The sequence below is a fragment of the Monodelphis domestica genome, chromosome 4 (assembly GCF_027887165.1).
Source record: "Monodelphis domestica isolate mMonDom1 chromosome 4, mMonDom1.pri, whole genome shotgun sequence".
In the NCBI taxonomy this organism is placed as follows: domain Eukaryota; kingdom Metazoa; phylum Chordata; class Mammalia; order Didelphimorphia; family Didelphidae; genus Monodelphis; species Monodelphis domestica.
This window is the reverse complement of record NC_077230.1, coordinates 12794486-12819050: the sequence shown is the minus strand read 5'-3', so window position 1 is coordinate 12819050 and position 24565 is coordinate 12794486. Positions and strand designations below refer to the sequence as shown.

Sequence of the window (24565 nt, the reverse complement as noted above, 5' to 3'; positions counted from 1 at the left end):
AGAAAACTGCGGAAAGATTTAGGCAATGCAGTGCTTTGAGGGTTCTTATGTTTTATTAGACTCCGCTTTATCTGGTAAGTGGGAACTAGCACTACCAAGTCCCCCCCACATCCTCTGTAAAACAATAATTGTATAATAATCGTCTAGTAGCAGAAAAAGATTATAGAACTAGATCAGTATAGCAGAATTCGTATGCAATGTATACACAAAATAAGTGTCTGATACGGTCTCCCTTGAGGACGACTAGGGAATGAAATCATTGTTCATTAACCACTTCCATTCAGCCCAAAATTGGGTTTTGGTCCATTTGTTCTACAATGTCCCACAATAAACTACATTGATGATCTGATTTTAAAAAATTTAAAAATTAGAAGAAAATTGAATAAAACATTTGTTTGGACTATGGAGGGGAAATCTATAAAATAAAAACATAAACATAATACAAAAAATACAATTATGAAAGTTCCTCTAAAATATAGAGGTTTTTCTTTTCTAAAACTAACTGCTACTAGGAAAAGTCACCTAAAGTGAATCTTCTTAAAATGGGAATCAGCATTTCATTGTAAATTGGGGAAATGGTGTGATTTGGACGTTATCTTTAAAATTATAACAAAAACTCTGTCCAAATCTATTTTATCTTATTAATAAACAATTTAGGTTATAACTGCAGTTATGTGTCAGTTGCTTGAACAAAGAATTACTCGAGTTGACTTGTGTCTGGTGTGATTTTTCTGGCTATCGTATATGAAATTAGGATTCAAAGTCCTTTATTTCACTGAAGATCTTTTTACGAGGGCTCCTCTATGATCTGACTTCTGTGCCTTGATCATAGAGCAGCCCTTGTAAAAATATCCACAAGCTTCCTCAGTTTCCTTCTCTTAGTCCTTTGATTGTGTGTGTGTGTGTGTGTGTGTGTGTGTGTGTGTCATTCAACAACAAAAACTTACAGCCAGAGTAATTTCTAACCATCAGTGGCCACTGCTGACTTCACAACTTTGGAACCACAGCCCCTAGAATCATAATGTTACCTACCATTCCGCTCTCTCACTCAAGAGTTCCCTTCAGGATATCTTCTCTCCAAGATAAGATGACGTAGTGATCTCAGCCTGAAATTCTTTATTAATATTATTTAGTAAATATTTATTAATATTATTTATTAATAGTAAAATGGCATGATAGATGGGGCAGTGAAGTGGCTTGGAGATAGGAGATCCCAGGTTCAAATCATACTAGCTGTGTGACCCTGGCTGAGTCACTGAACCCCAAATGCCTAACCCTAACCTTTCTTCTGCCTTGGAACTGCTACTTGGTATTGATTCTAAAACAAGTTTAAAAAAATAAATGAATACATTTTTTAAAAGATGGCATGACATAGTTTGAAGAAATTCTAAGCTACATTGTTACATTTGCAAAAGTCTCTTTGAAGATAATGTAAACCCTTATTTTTATGAAATTTTCTCTTTAGTTCTTTGTAGCATGCTTGGTTACTTAAAAAAAAGAAAAACCAATGTTTTGGTTCCAGGCTGTTTATATGCTTGATTCACTTTCCTAGCTTGAATTTATCTTTGTACATAATTGTTTGTGTATTGCCTCTTCCCATTGGATTGTGTCCTCCTTGCAAGCAGGGGCTGTTTCACGCCTTTCTTTTCATGCCCTGGAATTATCTCTGTGCCTGGCACACAGGAGGCACTTGTTTAAGGAGTTGTAGGCAGAAGATCCTGGATTAGAATCTGGACAAACCCTTCGCCTCTTTGGGCCTTAGTTTCCTTCTCTGTAAAATAAAGAGGTTGTATTGGTTGGATATTTAGGTTCTCCTCCAACTCTTACCTCCAGGATCAGTATTGCCCCCTAAGCCTCTCCATTTATCTTACAGTGTGCCAAGTGATTGGTATGTACGATTACACTGCCCAGAATGATGATGAGCTGGCATTCAACAAAGGCCAGATCATCAATGTTCTTAATAAGGAAGATCCTGATTGGTGGAAAGGAGAAGTCAATGGACAAGTGGGGCTCTTCCCATCCAATTATGTGAAAATGACAACAGACATGGATCCAAGCCAGCAATGTAAGTAATTTTATTGGCTCCATTGCTCTGTGATATCTCAACAGTAAAACATGCAGCATTGCTATGATTCTGCTATAATTTGCAGAACTCAAAGCTAGAATCATTGCTGTATTTGCAAAAGTCTCTTTGAAGACCTTCCATAATGCAAAACCTTATTTTGTGGGATTTTTTTTTTAGTTCCATCCCCCTTTGTAGCATGTTACCTTTTTTTTTAATCATTTCAGCACCATGCTGTTTACATGCCTGATTCATTTTCCTAGCTTGAATTTTGCTCATTGTTTTGTTTTGCTTATGTGTTGTTTTCCTCCTTTTTCTAGGAATCATATGTTGTCCATCCCCCACTCAGGCTTGAAAGTCCTCAAAGAGACCCACTATCCCATATCACTGCCCAGAGGGATGATGGGAGATGCAGCCTTGATCATGTGACTTCCAGCATGATCATCTACTGCCTTCTGAGTAGAAGAACACACTGCAGAGCAGTTTACCTCATTTTACATTAGTTGCATGTGATCGCAATGTTTGAGTTATTATTTACAGATATAGAAGCAAAAAATTACAAAAATACACAGGATAGTGGGTCCTTTTGTGGCTTTCGTAGTTACTGGAACTGATTTTGTCCCCACCTTTGCACAGGTGTTTTCAATAGTTTTCAAATTATTTTTTAAATGTATATTTTAGCCTTTTCATAGAAAAAAAAATAATCTACTTCTTTACTATTTTGGTTTTGCAAAAAGACCCACTATCAAGGAATGCTGCATGTGCTATTAAAAATGTTCCAAATATCCATAAATCTGAGACTTTTTTTTTCATCTTGTCCAGTGTTACTGATCAAAATGTCTTTTGTTTGGTTTGGTTTCCTATTACAAAGGTACAGGTGTTAGATGGAATTTTAAGGAAATTAAGAATGTGACCAGTTAAAACAGAAATAAGGAATTTTGTGCTAGTTGTTGTATGTTATCAGGTATACCTTGTTAAGTACGTTCGACATCCTGTACAGATGGAATCAATTTCCTTCCATGGCAACAGATAGTACCCTTGTATGATGCTGTAATCGGGTTACCGTAATTTTATTTTGCACAGTTACCCTGTAGCTCCACGAGGAAGCATCTCTGGTTTGCTTTTGTCTCAGATTGATCTCCTTTGGGTTTCTTTTGTTCCCTGGGGTGGGAGGAAGGTGGTGGACATTTTCTTATGACAAATCAGTCAACCACATCCAGGTGGCTCTTATCGTTAACATCCCTGATCTCTTTTTAGTCGCTGTTACATGAAGTTTTATGACAATTACTTTTCTATGACGATGGAATGACATCTTTTGAACAAGTGATTATCTTGACAAGAAAGAATGTATAGAAATATCCCTGCAATTAATTTCCAGTGTTTACATTTTTTAACTAGACTGTGGAATTTATATAGATTAGTATTAATGGAACTTACAATCCATTTTCTGTAGTAGATGTACTCTAGCCAAAGCATGTTTGTCTTTTAAACATTAGTCTGAAGCTCCTATTAAAATGCCTGGTGCTGTCAGCACAGAAAGGGAAAAAAAAAAGTGTCTCAAGCACAATATATGGGTTCTACTAATGCCTTTTAATATTTCGTTATCTTCTGTTTTTATGTCTCCTTTTCTTCTGAAATTCTATGCTGACAGTGTTCAAGGTTCCTTTTCCATTTGTGGTGCAGATAATGAAGGATGCCCCTACTCAATGATCTGCACCTCACTATTTTGATGGATATGAATGTCAAATATATAACCGTATACAATCTGCAGCTTTAACAACTGTAATACGGGCGTAACAATTAACTTCATGTGTAGATAATTAAATTCTTCATATAAAGGTTAGATCCACATGGTTTTGTGTTTTTGCTGTTGAAATCTACCACTGGGGAAAGAATGGTAAACCAACTAATGGTGCAAACACATGGCCCGTTTCCTGGTTACTCATGATTATTGCCTCAGTTTGAAACCCAGACTTAATCCGATTCTCGAGTGACATCTCGCAGCTTCATCTCCAAGTCATATTCCAATCCACTTCTCTGGGCATTGCTTTGTGTACAAAAGGAGAGTCAGACCCTTTGTAATGGTTCTCAAGGATGAGAACATCTGACCTAACTGGCAGTGCCATATGCTGTATCATACCCGTGCTGTTTGGGGCTGGGATGTGACCAGTAGCCAATTTAAATCCATGTTACAAGCAGCCGGGGGGCTTTACTCTGTATCTTGACTGTGAAATAATGTTCCCACCAGCCAACATGACTTCATCCTCGTTCCACATCTGTTACGCAGACTACTGTTGCTAAGCACATTTAAGTTACCATTTAGGCAACTGAGCCCATGTCAACACTGTATCTTCCTGGAATGGTGGCCCCAAGAATATGTCTACTCCAACGATAGCAATATAGCTCTGGACATGTGCCTTGATTGCTTGACTTGTAACATGTATTCACATTTATCACAGGCTGTGGAGGATACAAAAATGAGTGAGAATAGTTCATACTTACTTAGCTTTTTAAGCATATTATTGTGCTTGCCCCACAATAATTCCACAAGGTGGGTAGTTTAAGTTATCTTCATTTTGTAGATGATAGAAACTGAGGTCCAGGGAGGTTGAATGATTTGTCCGGGTTTACAGAGGTGCCTGTAATCAAACTAAGGTCTTCTGTGCTCGTAGAACCAGTGGGAAATCTGTATTGCTACTTGATGGTTTCTCTCCTGCTAGTTGACTGAATCATCAATAACTCCCATAGGCGCTTAAGAAAAAAATGTTCAATTCTTACCCTCTGTCTTAGTATGGATTCTAAGACAAGGTTAGCAAAGGCGCTAGGCAATAGAGGTTAAGTGACTTGTCCACAGTCACAGTGCTAGGAAATACCTGAGGCCAGATTTTGAACAGAGGTCTTCAGGACTGCCCTCCTAGCTTCCCCTCCCATAGGCTCTTGTGCGCCCATTGCCAACTTCTAGAGGGGAGAAACTTCTCCAGCAAGCCTCGTTGCTTCTCATAAATCCTGAAACCCCATGCTATCATACTTGCATGAAGGAGCAGAGTGGACAATTGCCTTTTAAATATTTTCCCCCCAAGAATAAATTTTTACCTTCACTACTTAGGAAGGTGCCCAGTAGCTACAATGAAGAATGAGGATTTTATGCCTTCTGAGTTTACGGTGTTGGCAGCAGAAGTACCCCACGAGAGCACTCCAATTAAAGGGACACATCATTCAAATGGGTTGGAAATTTGGGTCTTTAATGTGTACCTTCAAATCTCTTCTCCCTTCCTCTTATGGTTAGGAGTGATATAGTTAATGTGCATTCATGTGTATCAAAAATAGAGATTTCACTGTGTAAAGTTTTTTTTATGATATAAAATTACATTTTGGCTATCTTGTACCATATGGCTCGAACACATGCGTATTTTACACTTTGGTCACATGCTTTAAATTTGCTATTGCCATTCCAGATTTGTGTCCATATTGTCTACGCTTTGGAACCATTTACCACAGCTTCTATTAATTGTGTTCTTAGACTTTTAAAACGTGATCATGAAAATTTGATCAGCTAGGGAGAAAACTCATTCTACTTTTAAATGAATAAATAAAATATTACTAAATGTCTTTCTTATTCCAAGAATGTAAGTGTATGAAGTATTTCCTTGATGACCTTGTTAAGCAAAAAAAGCTATAGTCATGAAGTCACTGAATTTGTCTTGGTTTGTTTGGGGAATGTGTTTTCATTTAAATAGATGGATCTAACCTTGGTGTCATCCTTAACTTCTCACTCTCACTCCATAGAGCCAGTCAGTTGCCACGTCTTGTCGATGCTCCATCCACACCATCTCGTTTCGTTTCTTTCTTTCTTCTCTTTACTCATGTGGCTGTCACTAGCTCAGGGTCTTCTCACTGGATTTTTGCAGTCATCTCCTCTTTGGTCTCTTTGTCTCTCCAACCGTTCTTTGACGTAATGGCTAAAGGGATGGTCCTCAAGGGCAAGTTGGTCCCTGCCTTTCTTTAATAAAACTTCTTTTCCATCTAAGCTGAAATGTAAGTTCCTCTGTTTGCCATGTGAAGCCTTTCATAATCTGATACCAACATACCTTTCTTTCCAGCCTTATTCAACATTACTCCCCTCCATGCCCTTTCTGATCCATCCAAAGCTGCCCTCTACAGACTCATTGTTCTTGACACAAAATACTCCATCTTTATGCTTGTACTGGCTGTCTCCCACCTCTCGAATGCACTCCCACCCCTCACTGCTACCTTTTAGAATCTCTGATTTCTTTCAAGGTTCAGCTCAAAGATGGACTCCTAGAGAAAGCCTTTCCTGATCTCCTGGCTACTAATGCCCCCCCCCCCCCCGCCACCCCTCAATGGGCTCATTTTATGTGAAAAACAACATGGTGTAGTGGATAGAAAGCTGGCCTCAGAATAAAGAAGACCTGGGCTCCCGTCCCACCTTTGACACATACTGGTTAAGAGACCTACTTAAACTTCTCAATGACTCCAGCAAATCTCGGTTACACTAAACGGAAGACAAAGTTCTACTCTGCACTGATAAAGAAAGCACCTCACCAGGCAGTATCCACTTATAATGAAATCTAAACAACCTCACCCCAAACAAAGATCCCTACATACCCACACTATGGGGATGTTTTAGCCCTCGTTAGAATGTAAACTCTCTGAAGGCAGGGACTAAATTTCTTGGGGGGGGGGTCTTTGTTTCCTCATCATCTAGCACAGTTCTTAGCAAATAAGGTACATTTAAGAGATATTTGTTGATTATAAATCAATTGATTATCAATTTTCGATGCCACAAAACCTCACCTGCTCTAGAGGAAGAAGAAACTGAGGAATCCAAATGAAGACCTTTATTTGCGTAGCTGTGAATTTTTTATATAAGTATCACAAGATTGGGTCCTGGTTCGAGAGGGCAGAAGTGTACGTTATGAATAACACACACACACACACACACACACACACACACACACACACACACACACATACACACATATGTATATATCTATATATCGAGCTTATCCAAATAGCACACTATTGATGTCATTGCTAGCTGGAAAGAGTCCCTATGAGACGGTCTTTTTACAAGAGTCTTATATCCTTGTAGTTACAACATTAGACATAAGTGCAAATAACTTGGGTTCTGAGCTGTTTTGGGAGGGCCAATTGTACAGTTTTGTAGAAGGAATCATTGGGGGTGGGGGGAAGGGAGCTAGGTGACTCTGGACTAAGAACTAAGCCTAGAGAGGAGAGTTCCAGGGTTTAGCACTGCATATTACACAATAGTACTACATAAAGCTTATTCCATTGCCTTTGTCTCTGTTCTAGTCCTCTTTATTGGTCTGTTTTCAGCAGGAACCATGAAAAGGATTCTTCTTTTTCTTAAACTTGCTCTCCTCTTCCACCAGTAAATAAGAAGCCCAACAATCTCTATATTGGAAAGCCTTTTAAACATAGTGTGTCTACTGAGAAGACAACACTGGAATTAAATCTGCATCTGCAGAGGATGAACTTTGTCCCAGTTAGTGACTAATGATGGAAGGGGAAAAGAGAGCTTTGAGCTAGTCAGAGAAGGTTTTTTTGGGTTTTTTTTAACCCTTACCTTCTGTCTTGAAATGAATACTGTGTATTGGTTCCAAGGCAGAAGACTGGTAAGGGTTAGGCAATGGGGGTTGAATGATTTGCCCAGGGTCACACAGCTGGGAAGTGTCTGTCAGATTTGAACCCAGGACCTCCTGTCTCTTGTACTAGCGCTCAATCTACTGAGTCATCCAGCTGCAGCCCTCCCATCCCACCAAAGGGTTTTCAATGGGGTAAAGTTAAAGATTTGTTGGCTAGTAGTCTGGCCCAGAAATGTATAGAAAGAATTTTATCCAAAATCTTGCTGTTTACCTTCAGTCATCATCTTTCACTTTCATGATCCCTCTAACATAAAACCCTGTCTTGACAATTTGTCGCCTTTCTCTCTTCCCATGACCTCTATCTCCATCCATTTGACTTAACCCACCCACAGTGATTAAACGTCACCAACACCAAGTATTGCAGCATCTTCACTATCTAGAACTCTAAAATTCTCATTCTTGATCACTCTCCTGGCCTTAGTTCTTTCCCATCGATGCATTCTCCCTTTTTTTCTCCATCATCATAACTTCTAGTCTCTTAATTTCTATTCTGTTAGATGGTGGTGCTCCAACTTTTGGATCTCCAAGACACCTTTGCTCTCTTAGAAATTATTGAGGATGGGGGAAACTAGGTGGCTCAGTGGATTGAGAGCCAGACCCAGAGCCTGGAGGTCCTGGGCAAATCACTTAACCCCCATTGCCTGATCCTTACTACTCTTCTGCCTTGAAACCAATACACAATATTGATTCCAAGACAGGAGGTAAGAGTATTTTTTTTAAAAGAAGGAAAGAAAAAAGTTATCGGAGACCCCAATGAGCTTTAGTTTGTATGAGTTATAACAACATTTACTATATTAAAAATACAAACTGGTAAATTTAAGAAATACATAATTCATTTAAAAATAACAATTACAAATTCATTATAGGTAAATATAACATTTCAATGAAAAATAAATATTTTTCCCCAAAAAACTGAATGCAAAGAGTAACATTATTTTGCATGTTTCCCCAAATCTCTCTAATTTCTGGCCTATTAGAACACAGTTGGATTCTCAAATATGCTTCTTCATTCAATCTAACTGCGTCAATTGTCTTGGCTGAAATATAAGAAGACAATCCAGCTTCACACAAATATGTAATCAATCGGAAGAGGAATCATTATTTTGGGAAAAGTTTTGACCTCGTGGATCCTCTGAATGAGTCTTGGGGACGTGAGGGATTGAAGGAGTTTCCTTTGAGAAGTTGTCCTAGACCATCACACTTGTTCTGCCTAGATATTGCGTCCTTCGAAGTCAATCATTTCAACAACGCATGCTTTGATCCCCTTTCTTCTTGTTTATATTTTAAAATTTGTTTTAATTTTATTGTTTATTTCTGAATCTAAGAGGCTTCTGTGTGCCAGTGCTAAACAGGAAGATTACAGAGAAAGGCAAAAGCATGGTCTCTACCCTTAAGGAATTCACATTTTAATGGGTGAGAGAGTGTGTAAATCATTTTACTTGCAACATATATAAAATGGAAATGAAAGGTAATCTCAAAGGAAAAGTCTCCTTCACTGTTAGGTTGAAGAAGCTATACCCATAGCTATTGAGCACTGATGGAGGTATTAGAGGCAGCTAAATGGTGCAACAGAGGGAGCTAGGTGGTAGCGAATAGAGTGCTGAGTCAGGAGTAAGGAAGACTCTTCCTGAGTTAAAATCTGGCCTCAGGTACTTCCTAGCTGTGTGACCTTATTGGCCTTAGTTTCCTCACTGTAGAATGAGCTGGAGAAGGAAATGGCAAATCACTATCTTTGTTTAGAAGACCCTAAATGGGATTACAAAGAGTTGGACACAATTGAAAAATGACTGAAAGATGACGCAATGTTTTGAGCACTGGACCTGGAATTAGAATGACAAGTTTAAAGCCAGTTTCCAACACTTACTACCTGTGTGACCCTAGGCAAGTCATTTAACTCTGTTGACCTCAGTTTCCTCATCTGTAAAATGGGGATAATAATAGCACCTACCTCCCAGAATTGTTGTAAGAGTCAAATGAGATATTTGTAAAGTGTTTGTTATATGGTAGGTACTATATGAATACTCTATACTATTAATAAATACTTGTTCTCTTCCACCAAAACCATGATAACTCAAAATTATGGTATCTTATCTTTAATTCGGCACTCATTGATGCACACCAATTTTTTTCTTAATCTCTCAAATATATTCAGTATCACATACCCCACAGTAGCTATTCTAAACCTCAAACCTCCAGCTCTAACCTAAATCCTCTACTTTATTAATAGGATGCTCTTAATTTTCTCAGTAAAATGGTATTGAGGTCATCTGTTTGAGGTCTCTCATCTTTCATATAATAATAAGCCATTTGACACTTGATTACTGTCCACTTCTGGTTTAGGTTGCATGACACCATTCTTTCCCACCATTCCTACTACTTATCTCACCAATCCTTTATCTCTTTCACTAATTCACTGGCCTTTTCCCTTCCTAAATGTGAAAACTCCCTTTCTCTACACACTATATACACACTGGCAATCAAATCCATGCCTCTGACTTCAGAGATTACCCCAATGCAGATAATTTCCAACTCTAATCTAGCTTCAAATTCTCCACTTCCAATTCTGTATTTCCAGTTGTCTGCTAGACATCTTTATCCAGAAAATCACCCAAAATAGTTCCTTCTCTTGCTCCCATTCCCCAACCCCAAGTTTTGTTCTGATTTCCCTAAAATTATTCTTGGTTTAGGATTTTTTTTTTAAATTTTAGGAGCTCATTCAGGATAGGGAAATGAAATGAAGCTTAAGACAAAGAGTTTTATAGGAATATTCAACCCAACAAACATTCATTAAGTGCTTATTTTGTGTGCTGGGAGTTCAATTAATAAAGAGAAAGATAATCCTTGTCTTCAAGTTTACAATCTAAGATGGGAAGGGAGAAGACAGCCTCTTTGTTGGGAGGCAAGGAAGGTACAACAGGGTAAGGAGGCATCTTGTTCTGTGGAATTGAAATCAAGGCAGAGCAGAAGATTCAGGGTGGAGTGAGCCAAAAAGTCCTCTATAAAGAAAGGCATTAGGAGGAGTTTGGTGCTATAGCCCATCCTCCCAGCCCTCCAATCAGAGGGGAAAGAAGGCCGGTGAAAGTGGTGTCAGTCAAGGCTTGAGCTAGCAGCATAATGATGAGAATAGAGGTAATGGGTTTAATCTGTGAGTCAAGGGAGAATAGGAGAAATTGGGCTTCTTATGGAGTTGAGAATGGACAGAGCAGTAAATGCAGAGAGTATCTTGTTATTTTCCCAGTAGCTGAAAGTGAGGAATATTTAATTCTGTTTCAAAAGGTTTACTCCACACAGAAAAAAGATTTACTGCATGATTTCTCTAGTAAGCTTTCCAAGGCAATGATAAAAATTGATAAAATCAAGAGAGCCAAGCAGGAAAATTATGTTATGATTGGTAGCATAGAGACAATTTTAAAAAATAACAAGATTAAATGAATATGCTCCAAATTTTCATGTCAGCCAAATTCTTCAAAGAAAAGTTGAATCTAATAAATAAAAATAAATGGATAGTAACACAATAATAATAGATTTTAATTTCCCTCTATTAAAACTTAGTAAGTCCAAAAAAAAAAACAACCCCAAAACCAAAACTTCTAATAAAGAAAATATAATGTTAAACAGATTGTTGAATGAACTAGATTTGATTTACGTGTGGCAATTTTTAGGTTATAATATTAAGGAATATATTTCTCAGCATGTCAAAGACCTCTAAAATAATCTTATGCTATGGCATAAAGGAATCATTAACAGATGTAAAAAGGTGTCCTTCTTGGGCTATACCAAAATTAGTAGTAGTAATAGTAGAGAGAGTATATGTGTGTGTGTGTGTGTGTGTGTGTGTGTGTGTGTGTGTGTGAAAGTGCCTCTTGTGCCCTCCAAGTTGCACCCTAGATATCTCTATCTCATTTATTCTTAGTGTTGGTTGTCTCTTTTTGCAGAGATAAATATTAAAATATTAGATGAAGTGAGGTGGAGCAAAAAAAAATGAAGTCATCAGACCCTGAATTCTTTAAACTCACGTCTCATTAACATAGCAGTCACAACAAATTTTAAAAATCAGCTTTGTTAATTGGATTTTCATTTTTTAAAAAGATGTCTTTTTTTTTAATCCTTACCTTCCGTCTTGGAGTCAATACTGTGTATTGGCCAGGGTCACACAGCTGGGAAGTATCTGAGGTCAAATTTGAACCCAGGACCCCCCATCTCTAGGCCTGGCTCTCAATCCACTGAGCCACCTAGCTGCCCCCCAAAAAGATGTCTTTTAACGATTCCTTTATTATTATATCCTTTCAGTCTTTCTCCAGATTGAATAATTAAGTAAAAACATCTGGCACAGTGACCACATCTGACAATCTTACAATATTCTGTTCTAGTATTCCTTCCCCTTCGTCTTTGCCATAGGGGGAGTTATGTTCCATTGTATAATCCTTGGGACTATAATTAATAATTAGTTTTTAAGTTTACACATAAATGGATTCAGTTTTTAAGTAAGTGGTTTCTTTAAAGAATATTTGAGACCATATTGTGATCCTGGAGCCACAGATTCCAAATAATTGGTTCCTCTTTAAAAATCTGTTAAACTGGGGGCAGCTGACCTCAGATACTTTCCAGCTGTGTGACCCTGGGTAAGTCACTTAACCCCCATTGCCTAGCCCTTACCACTCTTCTGCCTTGGAACCAATACACAGTATTGACTCCATAGATGGAAGGTAAGGGTTTAAAAGGGTTTAAGGGTTTAAAAAAAATCTGTTAAACTGCTGTTCTGCTACAGTTACTCAGTAATAGCAGAAATTCTCACATGAGTTTATTATAGATTTCTGTGGTCCATATTTCCGATGTCTTGTTCAAAATTTGTCTGGGATGGCTTTAGTTTTTATTACTTATAATCCAGAGGACCTCTGACCTATTGATAGAGACTTCTAAAAAGGGCACTTTTATCTTAGGAACTTCAGATATGTGGATGTAAGGTAAAGGAAGTAAAGAACTTAATCTTTGCCTGAAATCAAGTTACCTGGTCACTTTCTGTTTTAAGAACAAAGTTCAGGACCTAATAGGAAACCTTCTTGGATCAGTATTTGAATGATTGCCTATTCAGGCAACTAGATATCAGACATGAATTAGATATTGATTTAAAGGTAATTGACTCCCCCACCACATGCGCGCGTGCACACACAAACACACACACACACACACACTAATTTATTGCTCAAGAATTTTTTGCAATTCCCTTCCTTAGGACTGTCACCTGGGTCAAAGCAAGCAGCCTGACCCACAGATGTGGATTTCCACCTAGACGTCACTGTTGGAGTGAATGGCTTTCTCATGACTGATGGTTGGGTAGCCCAAAGGGAGTTTGCAAAGCTTCTACATGTCTTGTGATGTGGTCGGTGTTGGCAGGCCTCCGAGAACTCTAGGATAAACATGTCACAAATATGTTAAATCGCTCAGTCCTTTATTTCTTCTGATTGCATTCTATGGTTTTGCCCCAAAAGAATAAGCCATTCAGTGCCTTAACAGGCCAACATCTAATAGCTTCTAAAACAATTCAAACAATAGCGATCATAGCTAAGGGAGCTAGACTCCTGGCCAGCATAGCTCCAAGTTCTATCTCCACGAGGCATTTTTCTAAAGGGTTAAGTTCTTTCTTTCTTCTTCCATCACACACACACAAACACACACACACACACACACACACACACACACACACACGTCTCTGTCTCTGCCTCCTCCCAGCTAGCATTTCTTCTCCTTAAATTTAGATCCGTTCAGGGGAAGGCTTGCTGCTATGTTTAGAGTCTGAACTAAGTCCTAATCTAGGAGATTCCCAGTGGGAGTAGCATCTTACCAGGTCTCTAAGAGTTCATACCTAGAAAAGATCAGCAGTGTTAGAAAACCTTTGAGGACATCTTGGCTTAGTTATACCATTATGGGGCACTTGGCTGATTCCATTTCCTTCAAGATTCTCTGGAAAGACCCTTTCAAGTCCTTTGTGCCTCTTCTCTAACCTGAGAACAATCCCAAAGGCTAGTATTTGGAAGTAGCCAAGTAGTCTGACTAAAGGATCATGGATTATTGGGAGGCTGCCTCTCCTCCATACATCACTTTAGATGGGGAGATCAGGAAGGGCATATTAACAGGGATTTCTCTTTTCTATGTTATGTTACTTTAGCAATATCTTCATTCCTCATAAGTTTTTCCCATGTCCCTATTTGCTTACAATATAAAACCCAAACTGATCTAGCATTCAAAGCCTTCCACAGTCTCTTATCAACTTACTATTCTAGTCTTAATATTCCTTGACATTCCCTTTGATCTAGGCAGCTTATGCTAGTATCTTTCCTTCAAGTATACCTGGTATTTCTCATAGTTCCCCTTTTGCAGAAGGAAGAAAAAGAGAAAGGAAGGAAAGAAAGAAGGTACAGAAGAAATAGGAGAGAGGAAACATTTATTGTTTATTTTGTGCCAGGTTTTCTACCAAGTACATTATTTTATTTCATTTGAGCCTCATAAAGGATCAAAGGAGAGATAGATAGTATAATTATCCTCGCTTTACTGTTGAGGAAACAGAGGCAGTAGAGGTCAAGTGACTTGCCCAGGTTCACACAGCTAGTACATATCTGAGGAGGGATTTGAATTCAGGTCTTCCTGACTCCATGCTCTATCTACTGTATCATGTAACTACATCTCATACAGAGTGGTTTAATTTTTTAAAAAAATTAAAACCTTACCTCCTGTCTTAGAATCAATATGAAATATTGGTTCCAAAGTAGAAGAGAGCAGTAAGGGCTAGGCCATGGGGATTAAGTGACTTACCCAGGGTCTCATGGCAAGGAAGTATTTGAGGCCTGATTTTAACCCAAATTTCCTATCTGTAGGTCCGGCTTTCTATTCCCTGAGCCACCTAGCTGCCCCCAGAATTATTTAATCTTTTTGCCTACCCAGGTTAAAGATCTAGCTCAGATTCTACTTCCTCCATGAAGCCTTGCCTTTAGGTTCTGTGCTCCTTCTCTCAACCCCCATCTCTACATTGGCTGATTGATTCTCCAGAGGACAGCTAGCTACTTGTCTCTTTAGGGTTTAAGGCCAAACACTGAATGATTGAGTTTGGATTCTCTTGTATTAGAACTCACAAATCTTCCTTTACCAGGGTTTCTTCCCTCGGTGATTATTTATTGATCTCAAATAGAAGAAGTAAGATGTAGGAACAGGAGGTACAAAACGTGCTTCTCAAATTGGGCATCCAGAATCCAGGAAACTGTGGGTACCTTAGAGCACAGGTGGCAAAGGGGAGCAAATCATAGCTTCTAGAAATCCTTTTCTCCCTTTTGTGGGGTTTCCTGAAGTTCTCCTTAGATAAGGTGGAGTTTTCTTTCTCCCCCCACCCCCAGTCTCTTATAGAATTCCAAATCTTCTTTTTGTTTAGTGTCTGCTTTGTTCTCAGTCCTGATGTAGACATGGCCATCAGCTGTGTCAAGGCCACTTCCAGGATGACCTTGGAAAATCCAAAATCTAACATCCTTTTGAAGTTCACAAGTCCTTTTTCTGGATAAGGGGAGAAGGGAAGGGAAGAAGACAGAAGGACTTTTCCTCCTTCCTTCCACGACTGTCCCATGACTGAAAAGCTCAGGTCCAAACTTTTTTGATATTTTATCAGCCAATCTCAATACACTCCAAGTAACTGCCATTTCCTTTCATCCATAAGCTTTTACTCTTTCCAAATTAAAGGCTTTCCACACCTAAATGCCTTTGATGGATTAATTTAGTAGAAGTGTTCTCACCAGAAAAAGGCATAGACTAGAGTTCTCTTGTTAGTTGCTTGAAGTGACTGGAGTGATTCAATTGACACCCTTTACCTCCCCACAATACTCTTATAGTAATCTCTGATTCCATAGAAATTTTATGGTAGGGGCAGCTGGTGGCTCAGTGGATAGAGAGCCATACCCTGAGATGGGAGGACATGGGTTCAAATTTCAGACACTTCCTGGCTTTGTGACTCTGGGCAAGTCACTTAACCACAATTGCCTAGACTGCACCACACTTCTGTCTTGGAACCAATATACAGTAGAAGGGAAGGGTTTAAAAAGGAAAAGAAAGATAATTTATGGTAGCTATTGTCTTATAGACACTTTGTACTGAACATGTACTAATATGTATTGTTAACTTTTATTTGTGTATTTCTTATTTTCCAATGAGATCAGAGACCACTATCTGTTCATCTTCTTTAGTGCCTTCTACGAATTCACTTACTAATTATTTTAATGATTATTTGTAAGTGATCAATTTATTAATACTGCTTGATATTGATTTTCTTAGGGAGATTAGTCCTTTCTACTCTAGGAATTAATATAGAATAACAATAACTATTAATAACAGTAGAAAGGTTAAAGATTTGCCCAAGATCACATAATCAATTGGACATATGTTGGAGGGAGGACTTGATTTCATATCTTCTTGATTCCAGGGTCAATTCTCTGATCACTATACCACTAACTGTGGCTCAGCTTTCTAAGACTGTACATTTCTGATTGGGGGGGCTAATATGCATTGTTGGAGGGAGTTTCCTCATTGCGTGATCCCTATACTAGTCAAATCACAGGTCCATTCCATTAATCATAACAATAGTGATATTGTGCCAAGCCAATTCAAGAAGAGTCATATACCTGAGTTCAAATCTGACCTCAGATCTTACTTGTTGTGTCACTCTGGACAAATCACTTAACCCTGTTTGCCTCAAGTTTCTCATCTGTAAAATGAGCTGGTGAAATAAATGGCAAATAGCTCTAGTATCTTTATCAAGAAGCCTCAAGTGGGGTCATAAAGAGTTGGATGTGACTTGAAACAACTGAACAATAAATAATAATGAACAACAGTATATATTTCTGCCCATGGCTTTCATGACCAAAGCATTCATTTCCAAGTGACCAGTCTATTGGCGATGAACTTCTCTCTACTTGGGCCAATCTTTAGAAAGAAGACAGTCTCTTACTAAGCCTGGAGTTGATGTTTCGCCAGCAGAGCCTTCAAGGACTTGGGGTGACCTTCATGCCGTGACAAGGCACTTGGTTACAAAGTACTTTATATATCCATATATATATTTCCTTTGACTTGCATTACAGCTCTGTGAGGTAGCTCTAAGTTGTGCACTTAGTGTTATCTCCATTTTGAAGAATTCAATTTTACCTTTTTTTCAGTGCAAAATTCTTTACTTCTTCCTCCTCTCCTCCATCTATTGAGAAGGCAAGAAAACAAAGCTCATTACATATATATATATATATATTTAGTCATATCAGCCTTCTTCCTGTTAACTAATACAATGGCCTCCTAACTAGTCTTTCCTTAACTTTTAATTGATCAATGTACTATGTTATAGTTCCTTGCTCAATAATGCATAAAAATGAATTGGAAAAACCCCAAATAGTTATATATGGTTATGTAAAACAAATTCCTCAATTAGCCATTGCAAAAAAAGAAGGAAGGAAGGAAGGAAAAACATGTTGTACTTTGAAACTATTATTTCTGTAACAGGAGGCAGATAGCATGATTCAGCATGAGACCATTGGAATTGTTGGCTCTTGGTTGGTTCTTATCTCCATTTTGCAAAGGAGGAAATTGATCCTAGAGAGGGAAAGCAAATTGCCCAAGGTATACAGATAGTAAGTGCAGGGAATTCAGTCCAAATCTTCTAACCTGATGCTCTTCCTACCATATCTCACCAGTTACTAATTAATCACTTTGTGATGAATTCATCCAGACAGATTCTAAGACTTTAAAGGTTCCTCCCCACCCCCACCCCCACCCCCCACCCATGGAAACTGGCTCCACCTATTCTAAACCAGTTATCATTCTCATATTAGGCTGAGTCATGCCTACTATTTCTTCATTCTGTCTTTTCTAGTAGATGAAAGGAAGATTAATCATCTCCCAAGGACTGAGAAATACAAGATTTAAAGAAATGAAGAAAGTTGGAGGTAGTAAGGCCAAATAGTCTGATTCTTTCATTTCATAATTGTGAGATCTGGGGTTGGAGACACAAATGAATGACTTAGCTTGTCAGTGTCAAAGAGTGAATAAATGAGTGGAACTCTAATCTAGGTCTTCACATTTCCATTTAATTCCCTTTTCCACTTGACTTCATTGCTTTTTCCTTCACTACATTCTTCACTCACAAAAGGGAATCAGCTCAATTCAGTGGACTAGAGCACAATTTTTCCTATTGATGCCCCTTTGCTCCAAGTTCTTTCCTCCTCCCAGTCATCTCATATAGAATATGATTTTTTTTATCGTATCAAGTACTTACAACAGGTTCCCTTTGCATCAAGTTTGAATTGCTACAGTTGAATTCCAAGGTCCACTCTGTTTGTCTTACCTCCCACTAATTGTGCACTGGAAACCTTTGCTCCGTATCCCTGCTAATTCCCTTGTTCTTATCTTAGCTTTCGCTACTCCCTTGACTGGGAATACTTTTCCCCATTCTTTGTCTATTCAAATCCTACCCATTTTTTAAAACCCCTTATGTTTCATCTTCTCAAAGGACTATTACCAGGCTTTCCTAACCTATCGCATTCGCTCAGTGAATTCCCACAATGCTCACAATCTGTTTCATTTTACTGAGCACAGAATTATATAGTTCTGTGTCATTTTCAAATTTTTCATGTATTTGACTCACTTGCCTTCCTAACTAGATTTCAACTCTCTTAGGGCAAGGTTCATTTCTGTATTGGTTTACCCATATTGCCTGTCTGATAACGATGGACAGATCAGTAGCTCTGAACTCGAAGACAGAGGAAACCTGTATTTGAATTCCACCTCTGACACTATAATCATGTGATTCTGGGCAAAGTGTCTTGATGAGCTTCAATTTCCTTATTAGTGATATTAAGATTGAGATACTTTTAGTGTCTGTTCCCACAATCATAGAAGTAATGTACACTAAGTGCCATATAAACCTTAAAATCTCATACAAATAACAGCTAGGATCATTATCATTTTTACTAGATATTTTTAATTGATTAAATTAATTTATTAAAACACAAATTCCAATGGAAAACCAACTTCAAAAGAGAACTTTTATTAAGTAACTTATGTTCCTATTCAGTGGTTTCTTTTATATCTTGAACATATGAATATCTGCTAATTTGCATGGTTATTAAAACATCCTAAAACGTAAAACGTACCAAGAAGAAATGTCTTTCAATGAGGGAATGAATAAAACATTTATTGAGCATTTACTATGTGCAAATATTTGTGTGACACATTGGGGATGCAAAAAGAAAAATAAGACAGTCCTTGTTCTCAAAGAGCTCATATTCAGATGCCTTTCATTTACTGCTGGTGGCATATAACCAAGTTGTCCGAAAGTTCATCAGCTGGGGAGCTCAGATTGTAGTTAAGCCTACTTGGACAATGGATAGTGTTTAATTAGGTCTGAGCCCTTTGGAAAGCCATTGATCCATACCAAGCTTAAATCTCTGGTATATCTGGTATATAAATCTCTGGTTCAAAACTAGCCTTAGACATTGGGGGGCTACTCAGCCAGGGACCTCAGCTCCTTCTCTTCCTCTTTTCCCTCTATACAAAAGACAAAAAAGGCTCTTTGACATAAGTTATTTACCAGGGGAAAAAGAAGCATCTGGAGAACTTCATTATCTACCAGGAGTTCCTCTTCCATCCAGTCTCTGGGCTGAATATCCTCCATGACAGGGGCAAATACATCTCTCTTTTTTATTCTTACATGACATCAGTAACCAGAAAAGATAAAGTAATCTCTGTGGTTACATATATGATGAAATCACGACTCATTTTAACATGGATTGAGATGCTTACTTTGAGGAGAATCTTGAAGGAAGTTTATTATACTGAGCCAAATTTTGTATCTCTCAAGCAATAAAGACGAAGGGATCTTGTGATCTCTATACCTTTCCATCATGTGAGTTTTGAGATGTGATTTGCTGTAGAAAATTGTTTAAAAAAGCACTCCTACGCCTTTTATTTTCATATGGATTATTTTTTCCAAGGCAGAAGAGTGGTAAGGGCTAGGCAATGGGGGTTAAGTGACTTAGCCAGAGTCACACAGCTAGGAAGTGCCAGAGGCCAGAATTGAACCTAGGACCTTGGATCTTTAAGACTTTACTCTCTATCTAGTCACCCACCTAGCTGACCCCATTTGTGTTATTTAGCACCCTTTTCACTTCCTTCTCGGAGACCTCTGAGCTCAAATGTGGGAGTCCTAGTGTCCCTTCCTTCCTTCCTTCCTTCCTTCCTTCCTTCCTTCCTCCCTTCCTCCCTTCCTCCCTTCCTCCCTTCCTCCCTTCCTCCCTTCCTCCTTTCCTCCCTTCCTCCCTTTCTCCCTCCCTCCCTCCCTCCCTCCCTCCCTTTCTTCCTACTCAATCAATTTTCTTCATTAAGCCAAAACAGCTAAAACTGGACCAAGCCTAAATCTTCAAATAGCAACTAAACTTTACCTTTATTAAAAATACAGTTAAACTGAGTTACAAACTACAATGTTACCTTTAATTTACAAATTGAATGAGTTATAAAACACCTCCCCCCCCCCAAAAGAAAAGTCAAGAGACCTTAGGTTATTCCTGAGTAGAAGCTATGTCAACTGAAGCTTTTGGAATTCATTGAATAATGATGGCTAACTTTTTTCTTCCTAATTCTTTGTCAGTACAAACATTTTAATAAAAGGCATTCACCAATCCCTTGTGCTCATTAATATTTGATAGGAAATACAGTGGAGCCAACTGAAAGATTTAGCAATAGGTACTAGACTGGGTCAAAGTTTACGTCTACAAGCCAATGAGAGCTTCCCCTGATCTTTGTGACTATTCTGAATTTTAATTTTAGCACATCACAGGCAGCTTTCAATGACGTAAGCCAATGGACCTTAAGGGATGAGAATGAAAAATGACACATGTTGCATTTGCTGGTTTTTTTTTTTTTTTGTTGTTGAAACTATACAAGTTCCCACCTTCTGCTACTGTTGTCACCATCTTAATTGAAATTCAGATGAATTCATCACTACATTTCTCAAGTGCCTATCCAGAGTTAGGTGCCATGCTGGACAATGGGGCTACAGATCTGAAAAATGTCACAGGTCTGACCCTCAGAAGAAGGTTAATCTAGTAGGGGAATGTACACAAATGGGTAGAATACAAAAGAGAATGTGATTGGGAGAGATACAAAGGACAAGGAGAAATCTGAAGAATCAAAGAAGATTCATTCCATAGAGGAAATGACATCTTTTCAAAACCTAGAAGGGAGAGAAGGATTTCAACTGAAAGAACTTCCCGGCATCTCTGTTCAGGAGCAGACACCACAATAACCCATATTTTTGTTGTTTTGGTCATTTTTCAGAAAAATATGACTCTTCCAGATCCCTTTTGTATTGGGAGGGGGTTAAGATACTGAAGTGTTTACCATTTCCTTTTCCAGCTTAGTTTATAGATGAGGAAACTGAGGCAAATAGGGTCACACAGCTACTAAGTGGCTAAGGCCAGACTTGAACTCATGAAGATGAATCTATTTACTGTGCCACCTAGCTGCGTAGGCACAAGTGTGTATAATAATATTAAAAAAATCTTTGTTAAATAGGATTACTCTCAGAGAGAGGGAATGACACTGGGAGAAATTAGGGTGATCTATTGGGAGAAAGACAAGTGGAAATAAGAAATTTGAAGAATCAAGAAAAATTCTATGGAGGAAATCACACCTTCTCTAAGCCTAGAGGCCAGAGAACTCTGGGCATATCCATTCAGGAGCAGTCACTACAGTAATCTACATAGAAAGAGCAAGGGAAACTGTGAGTTGGAGGTGGCTTCTGGCCTTGGGGTTCACACCTCTGACATCACCCTGAGGTAGGTTAGACCTAAGGATGCCAGATATCAAGAAGACACCCACTGGAGAGCTAGGTAATTCAGTGGATTAAGAGCCAGACCTAGAGAGAAGAGGTCTTGGGTTCAAATCTGGCTTAGACATTTCCTAGCTGTGTGGCTCTGGACAAGCCACTTAACCCCATTATCTAGCCCTTCCTGCTCTTTTGCCTTGGAATCAATATACAATATTGATTCTAAGACAGAAGTTAAAGGTTTAAAAAAAAAAAAAGAATATGCCCAGGGGAATAGGCTAACCTTCCTCCCAAGACTCTTACTTTCCTAAGGATGATCTGGTATGATCCAACTGAAACTACATACCTACGTATATATTAGTCGATAGTAGTGTCTCTGTTCAAGGTTTACTTTCCAGTTTTGAACCCTTTGTGAACCCCCCAAATTAAACGAGAACAGTGATCAACAAATGAATGCCTATGGAGCTAAATCCCATCTCACCCCCTTTGGTTTTTTTACCTATGATTTTACATTTTTAAATCAAATTTGGTTGTATTTTAAAATGTAAAAAGCAGTTTTTGTTGAGGCCCTACAAAAGCAGGGCTTGGGCTAGATTTGCCTTTCAGTTCTCTGTCTCCTGGTCTAGAATAAAACACAGTAATCTTTTTTTTTGGGTGGTACTTAAGTTTCTTTTCATTATCTTTTTAGAGACAGTGAGGGCACAAATCAAAGCAACTTGAATCAGGAATAATAAAGGAAGGATAACCTTTTAGGCCAGTGGTTTGTGGCTTTTAAGCATCCCTGAATAAACTGTCCAATGCCATTGTATTTTCCAGGGTGTGCAGATTTACATCTTTTGGATATGTTGACACCAACAGAAAGAAAACGACAGGGATATATCCATGAGCTACTTGTTACAGAAGAGAATTATGTCAATGACCTGCAGTTAGTCACAGAGGTAAAAATAGCAACGGGGATGGTGACATTTTGGTGTTGCTTCATCTCAAATGTGGTGACATTGGGAAATGGGGAGCTCTGACCAAGAATTGTTTGGCTGACTCTGCGTGAGTTTTTGATAGAGTAACGGTACTGGGACGGTGCTGAATGACACGAGACCTGTCCTCTGGGAAAAGTAGGAACAAATTCTCCCCCTTATCTTACAGTTTATTGCTAGGGAAGAAGCAAAAAAAATTTTTTTAATTAAATAGTTGCATAACAAAAGGCAATGTCATGGCCAGAGAACTGGGTGGGAAGTTAAGAGATCTGAATTCTTGAATAAAATCACAGCTTGTTAGAGCTGGAAAGAACCTTGGAGATCATCATGCTCAACCATCTCCTTTTGCAGACAAGCAAACAAAAGCTTTTCTTCTTGCCCCTCCAAGTACTTAGTACTATGGTAGAAACTCAGAAAACACTTGAATCAATATAGCTGAGTATATGAGACTATGTAAGAGATCATGAAATTGAAGCAAAAGGTGCTGCCTCCTTTGAAAGAGGCTTTCCATTCCCAGTTTGTGGGAAATCCATCATTCTATGCCTGTATACCTTCCACTATCAAAAGTTTATTCGAAAAAGACTTCAAAGGGAGCTGTCATACACCACCTCAGTTTGACCCAGGGATTGCTTCGCAATATAAAAAAGTTCTTTGAAACATTTAGAAACGGTGTTGTCTCTTACTCAAGCAAGATAGGATTACATCTAAGGGGAGAGATGAATAGTCAAAACAGAATACTCCCTCATCATTCTTCTCTCTCATTTATTTCATAATTTCCCACCAACTGTCTTTGTCAAGGGATTTTTTTTCTCCTTCTCTTATACTATGTGTCACCATTCTAGGATAATCCCAAGCCAGGGTAATACAGATACTCTTTAATTCATAGTTTTTTGGGCAAACTAAGTAGGCATAAAATATCATTGTGCCAATGTGCCAAATAATTAGTATTCTTATAATTCCAAATCAAATATCTGTGTGACTTCTCCCCTTGCTTTCTCTAATATTTATTAGGGAACAGAGAGGGACAGTAGTAAAAGGCTGCTAGATTTGGATTCAGGACAGATCTGATTTCACAGCCAAATTCTGCCACTTCAGAGTTGTGCATGAATGGGCAAGTTACAGCCTCTCTGAGTCTGATTTTTTTTCTTCTGGAAAATGAGGTTAGTAATACTTGCATCACTTATCTCACATGCTGGGTATGAAGAAAATACTTTGCCAACCTTAAACTACTATCGAAATGTGAGTTTCAGAGGTGTGAGTGGCACTAGTGATAGTTTACCCTGATGTTATATATTTCTAAGTTTACACATTCTTGCACATTAAAACATGAAAACCCTAGACCATTTTTTCCAGAAACTGGAATTACCTGCACCCCTTTTTTGTTACTCTGCTATTACCTTCCTCCCTTCCCTACGGTTAAGATTCTCTGTCCCTTCCTTTGATTCTTCTATCCCAAAAGGCAGCACAATGGATAGAGTGTTGGACCTAGAGGCAGGAAGATCCATCTTCCTGAGTGCAAAAATTGGACATTAGTTGTGTGACCTTGGGCAAGTCTCTCACCTCATTTGCCTCAGTTTCCTCATCTGTAAAAATGAGCCGGAGATAGAAACTACTCTATTCTCTTTGCCAAGAAAACACCAAGTGAGGTCATAGAGAGTTGAACATGACTGAAAAACAGCTCAATAACAAACACCCTAAAAGGAGTCTTTGGGCAATACATCTTCCTCTTCTCTCTCCTTGCCCCTCAATGATAATTCAAGGTCATATTTAGAGACTGCTAATACACCCTGTCAGTTTACCTTTCTAAGACTCAGGTTCCTCATCTGGCAAAATAGGAGGATTGATCAAAAGAACATAAGCTCCTTAGGAGGACACTGTGCCATTTCTGTCCAACTGACTTGACTGTATGATGATCTCTGAGGTCCTTCACAGTTCCACCATTCTGTGCCTCTGTCTACGAGAATCCGTTTCCATGTTTCAGGGCACTCCCTCCCAGAGA

General features: G+C 38.6%; 1 protein-coding gene across 10 annotated transcripts in view; it reads left to right on the top strand.

The window, feature by feature from the left end:
* Nucleotides 1-24565, top strand: part of ITSN1 (intersectin 1) — a 308496-nt gene that overhangs the window by 225452 nt on the left and 58479 nt on the right. For 9 of the 10 annotated variants that reach the window (XM_056826047.1, XM_056826045.1, XM_056826042.1 and 6 more), the window contains 2 exons: nucleotides 1874-2065; nucleotides 22409-22530. In XM_056826047.1, the coding sequence (XP_056682025.1) occupies nucleotides 1874-2065; nucleotides 22409-22530 (314 nt within the window). Of the gene's footprint in view, nucleotides 1-1873; nucleotides 2066-2382; nucleotides 5685-22408; nucleotides 22531-24565 lie in introns of those variants that run through there. The other variant, XM_056826051.1, reaches the window with a different exon arrangement.